The 6,005-nt window shown below is 35.7% G+C and overlaps 1 protein-coding gene across 5 annotated transcripts; it reads right to left on the reverse strand.

The window, feature by feature from the left end:
* Window positions 1-312: 312 nt before the first annotated feature.
* Window positions 313-5,658, reverse strand: LOC133300974 (uncharacterized). Of its 5 annotated transcripts, none has more exons than XR_009750118.1 (3): window positions 5,465-5,658; window positions 2,359-3,897; window positions 313-1,818 (listed from the first exon to the last, which is right to left on the reverse strand). XR_009750118.1 is itself a non-coding variant. In XM_061500562.1 (3 exons), the coding sequence occupies exons 1-3, from the start codon at window positions 5,554-5,556 to the stop codon at window positions 1,780-1,782; spliced, it is 981 nt and encodes a 326-aa protein (XP_061356546.1). In that variant the 5' UTR covers window positions 5,557-5,658; the 3' UTR covers window positions 313-1,779. The 5 variants fall into 5 exon arrangements, 2 of the variants coding, with proteins under 2 accessions (XP_061356546.1, XP_061356547.1); XR_009750120.1 differs by having other exon boundaries at window positions 313-1,113; window positions 1,229-3,897; XR_009750119.1 differs by having other exon boundaries at window positions 313-949; window positions 1,039-3,897.
* Between the last annotated feature and the right edge of the window lie 347 nt (window positions 5,659-6,005).

The following is a 6,005-nucleotide window of genomic DNA, read 5'->3' on the forward strand; positions in this document are numbered from 1 at the left end:
AAGTAAAATAAAAAACAAAATTAAATCTATGTTATATGATAGCATCACTTTAATTTCTATATCAGAAGTAATATTTAAGGGAAATATAAATCGTATGTTGCATGAGATTTGCTATCTCATGCCATAGACACAAAACATGTGGGACCCACTTTTTTAAAAAAAAGTAAAAAAATAAATAAATGCAAGCACACCTTTTAATGTATGAGTAGGAGAGGTATGTTATCTCATGTAACATGAGAAAAACATACCCCAATATTTAATTGACTTATTTACTATGTTACTGTCTCTATAATTATATTATTTAGAATACCATTCTGTATCAAAATTTATATAGAACAAAACATAATATTGTATTGTGCTCTAACAATTGATCATATGCATTCTACAACCAAAACCTCATTAATTTGTTGATGCCTGAGGATTATAAGGTGCAGAGAGCACATTATGAAGATCCCAAACAGCCATCCTCCCCTCTTCTTCGAAAGGTCTCCAATCTCAGCATTTTCTGGAGTTAACGGTCACCAATCCAACGTCTGAATGAAAGGGCACAAGGACGTATTCAAGTAGAGAGACTTTAAAAATAGTAATCTCTACAGCAATGGAGTTAAAATCTCTATCAACCCTATTATCCATTTCCAACTTGTTAATCATGCAATTATCCTTAAACTAGCCACCCTTGGAAGAAAACAAAGTCAAAATTAGAATTGAAGTACGCTTTGTATACAAGTTTGCCTCAACGATATGATCAAATCACTCCAAATATCCTTTTTTACCCTCCCTTGATGGGAAGATTGCAGTAATCATAATGTACATTAAGGAGAAGAAATTCCAATAGAGAAGCTACAATGTTTAGCTTAGCATGGCCACCACATCTGAGCAAATGAGAGCAAAATTGCGGTACTAGCAGCAGGTTCCAAAACAGTAAATCAGCCTAATCAATCATGCATGCCTGCATCAATTAAAATCCAACATTTTTTAATTAGTCAAGTACGTACTCCGACTTAGGTAGGTCATCCAAAATGGGTAAAAATAATCCACCTTTAACAATGAAGAATAAGCGTTTTCACAAAATAAAAAACCTGTAACGGCGATGTGTCAAATTACCAAACAAACCTGCCTCCATTCATAGGCATGTGAAGAGAGTCAAGCGGTCAATAAGAGAAGGGCACTACCAGAAAAGCTGACTAGATAATACAATTATCATGAAGATTCGGATGATAAAATATACCAGGGTAAGGATAGGATAACTAAATCTCACTATATAAGCAACCAACATTCAATGGAATAAGCTTCATATCCAAAACATCATGTTGGATTGTTGGAGACCATTCAGAGCATTAAAAAGTTGAGATTTGAAGCACGACAAACTAGCAACAATTACAGATGGCAACAAGAAAATTGTTAAGACAGAGAGATAAAGAAAATCCAACAAATTATTAAACAATATAAAGTATACTAGCACCCCATGTCTGACAATCTACAATACTTTAACATACTTGGTGAAAAAAGTAGCTAGATGTCCAAAAGATGCACCCAGCATCCCAGCCAAGGACATGCCTATGAGCAGTCCTACCTGAAAAGATGTCAAAGTCATAACTTACCAGACACTTTCATGAATTTTCTTTTGCAATAGCTTTCAAGGTATAACTTTACAGTTAACTCTGAGAAAATGTATTTAATCGCAGGTATCCGAAACAAAGGCTCAGAACCCAATGTCTTCACATTTTCAGAAAGACTTGTCCTTCAATGAAGAATGTAATTTCCTTCACAATCTTGTATTCATGTCTTTATAGAGAACTTGTAATTAGGGGTTGAGGCCTACAAAAATAGGAATCTATCAGAAGTTTAAGATAAGCATATGCTGACAACAAGAGAGTAACATGTAACTAAAATGAGAGCTTAAGTATGAATCCAGCATGCAACAAAATTTCATACTCAAACAAACTGAAGCTTTCCAAGAGGTTTAATTAAGACTGCTTGCTGAATACAAATATACTACTCAGACGGCAATATATCCATTCTCAATTCAGCATCTTGTTAACATGAGTCGTTTTTGGAAATGACCATAGTGTCATGACCGTATTAAGTATAATTGAAGTGGTAACACCATGTCATAAACCAACTCTTTCCAAAAGCTTAAGCTATTGGATGAAGGCATATGAACGGTTTTATATCTAACACACCACAAGAGGGAAAATATTTACAAGTTCACATTTAGTATATAAGAGATAACTCCGTCCAAACAATCATATATATCATACTATGCAAATTGCAATAAGAACAAACAAGTTAACAACCAATCAAGATCAAAATTACAACTGAAGATTCAATTCAAGTTCATTAGGTCTAAGAAAATACCTTGCTGGAGCCAAAAGGACTGGGTCACTCTGACTACAAGAAGAGAAATAGTCTTCATCTCAGGCAAAATCAAAGAGAAGAAGAGAAAAGGAATGTAGTCCGGCATCCTCAAGCTGGACTTTATAGCATGTAAATCCAAATATCCTATTATGAGCATTTTACTCAATTAAAGTATTAGATGATTTTATTGTTCTCTGTAAGATTCAAAAAAAATGTCGAAGAGATTTGAGAAGTATACTTGTAGTCAAACTCTCAACTTTCTGAGTATCAGATGTCTCAATGTTGTTAAGTTCTATAACCTCTTAAGTTTGTCTCTCTCACTCTCCAGCTTCAAATGACCATAATTAATAATCAACTCTTCAACTCTGCATCTTTCCTCGTTGATGGTTTTATAATCAACACCATAAATTCATAATATGATCCTTCAGCAATATCATTTTCTTCATAAACTAATTGATCTAAACTAAACACTCATATGTCATGGAATCTATAACAAAGAAATTTTTACTATACTAATTACTCCCATCTAACAGCTGGAGATATCAATTTTGCAGTTTCCCATGTATCTCACGCATCAACAACTTTGAATTATCAACAATGTGTTTGCTTTTATGAACTATACAACTACATAACTCATGTCTACGAGCAGGTCTCAAAGATCTTAATTGAAAAAGGGGATTTGTCATTACATTACTATTATACAACTCTCTTGCTGGCTGAACATGCTTCCACCAGAAATCAGATAGTGCCATTTTCATTACATCCCAATAATCTGCATCACGATGCAACCTGAATAGACTACTACCGTTAGGAGTCCAAACATAAAAATCCATCCAATCCCTTCCTAGGATCTCCATTAAACCCTGAGCTTGAGGAATATAGTAAATTGGAATTCGAGACCAAGGGAAAGCTTTACCCATGTCTCCATTGAAATATGGACACTTTATCTCCAGTACTCCACAAGAAGGCAACTCATACACCAGCCCGTCAACTATACCATCTGGTGAAGCAGCTAGCCAGTTGTCTTCTGAGTTTGCACCATAGACCTGAAATTCAGGAAACAATACAGTATTTCCAGTTATCAGTTTGTATCTTTCAAGTGCTTCCTCCTCTTTGATATTGCTCCAACTGGTGGCAAGGTTTCCAGAAAAAGGTTCAATAGCACCGATCTTCTCTAACCAAAGCTGGGTCCTTCGCCGAGGCCAAAATCCAATAGCGCCAGCAAAAGTGCTAGCTGTCAATTTGTGTTTCCTAAGTGTTTGCCAATTTTTAAACCAGTGTTGAAGGCTGCCTGCTTGAAGGACTGAATAAATTTCACCAGATGTGTATTTCAGCATGCCACCAACAGTAACCAATCTTCCAGAGGGGTTATTAAGAGCATGGCTACTGGCATGAGGTCCTCCAATGACTGCTACAGAAGTATTGCTATTAAAGTTTCTCTTATTACCCAGACATGCAACAAGTGCACCCATACAACAGCTACTTTTTTGCTTGAAACATTGCAGCCAAACAATAGACAATGAAGCAGCAATTTCACCACTGTCAAAGAAGAGAAACTGTCACTTGAAATGTGGATATAGACTAGGCAATAACTGATACTTCTCAAAACAGAAAAATAACATTTAAAAGAGCAATACTCTAGGTAATTATGGTTATCTTGAGTTCCTATCAACATTGAACAAGTATATGGTTTCATTCCCATATTAATTTTTTTAGCAAAGAACCAATTCAGGACAGTTTAATTTTTAAAATTCTTAGAATTACACCAAAGTCTGAAACAGTAAAATACGGGATGGTACAAAAGCTTTTCTATAGTTGCAGACAAAGAGGTGATAATGTCCGATCAGAAAAAAGCTGACAAACCCCACGTCCTGGACTTGCGAGGGTAGAGATGAGCGTTGATTGTACACAGTCTTACCCTTATATTTTTGCAAAGAAATTATTTTTGAAAAGAAATTGATTCACATACTCGATCTGGTGATTTTCTAGCCACAAAGAGTAACCTTAGCACTGCTCCAAGGCTCTCGCCCTAAAAAATAGTATGGACATTAATGTGTAGCTTTACTATTACCCTTTCTAATTCGTTATGAAACATTCTTCTACTACTACTTTTTTCTTTTTCTTTTTCTTATAAAAGAAGTGCTAATGGTTTATTTATTGAAAGTGTCCCTATATATTTTAAAGGAGAATAATTTATTTGAACCAAATTAACGTAAATTGTCTCTGTCCAATCTATATTAGCTTGTAGTTAACCAAAAGGGGCACTTACCTAGGTTGTCAGTAGCGGCCCGTAGCGCCGCTAAACCGCTACCGTAGCGGGTAGCGGCGGTCGGCCGCTACAAACCGCGACGCTACGCGACATTGGCCGTAGCGGAAGGTAGCGGCGTAGCGTAGCAGCAATACCTCTACCCGCTACCCCGCTACACCACTCCCATGTTGGAATTTGATGGAGAATCCGAAGATGATGATGATTTTCTTTTTTAGTTCACTTCTTGTACTTGGCTATTTGACAATTTTATTGTTCAGTTGTGTTTAATTTTGGATCCTTCCTTTATGTTCCTTATATTTGACATTGATTGTGGAATTATGTGTTTGATTTTGTGTGACTTCTTATGTTTGAGCATTAATACTAAAAGCGGTATTGCCTTGTTTCTTGACGTTAGTATAATATATGTGGAATTAATACTTCACCGTAGCGGTAATACCGCTACCCGCTACACCGCTATACCATTTTTGGGGTCGGCCGCTACTGGCCGCTAACTGCTATTGACAACTATGGCACTTACAAATAAAAGACATTCGTGTTATTCAACGGATATTAGAAAAGAAGACTGTTAGCTGAAAGAACCACTCTAGCAATTGTTAAAACCTCAAAACAGCTTTCCACCTTAAAGTTCCGTGCCATTAAAAAGTACCCAATCGTTGGAGCATTTCATCGAATATAATAAACGCAATGACTCACAAACTTTCTTCATCTTAGAAGTTAAAACCTCACAGAACCAAACCATATAATCTCAATCCCCCATGAAGCCAAACGAGCATGAAACATAGAAGAGGAATAAATATGAGAAAGGAAGAAAGAAAGAGTTGCAGAGAAAGTTTTTACCAAAAGTGGTGAAGTTGAGGGTGGATAAGGAGAGTTGGGTGTCGCACATGAGCTGAGGTGAAGCCTTTCTCAACTCCAATCATGGTGGCCATGGAGCCATCGACAGAGACAGAAAGAGAGACTAACGCGTAGGTTCCAGAAACAACCTAAGTCGACGAATGCTGCACAACGGTGGTTCGAAATTCGAATTATTCGTGTTTGGTCTGAGTTTGATAGGTTTTGACGTTTTGTGATTTGTTTATTTATACGTGCAAAAGGTAAAAATAAATATAAAAATTATAATTATATAAAAGGTGAAAATAAATTTATATGGTCATGATTCTTCATATTTAAAGTGAAAGCATTAAATATGAGAAATCATAATCATATAAAAATGAAAATAAATATAAAGTATTAAATTTGAAAAATTATGAGATGGAAATAAATATAACCGTTGGATCAATATAATCGATCCAACAGTAAGATTGATTAGTAGTCACTTGGTAGTAACACAACTTGGTTATCACAATATCTTTCTCGTATTTAAAACAAAAACTTTTTA

Source organism: Gastrolobium bilobum, unplaced genomic scaffold, assembly GCF_033153095.1.
Source record: "Gastrolobium bilobum isolate Gb01-03AN ecotype WA unplaced genomic scaffold, APGP_CSIRO_Gbil_v1 utg5059, whole genome shotgun sequence".
NCBI lineage: Eukaryota > Viridiplantae > Streptophyta > Magnoliopsida > Fabales > Fabaceae > Gastrolobium > Gastrolobium bilobum.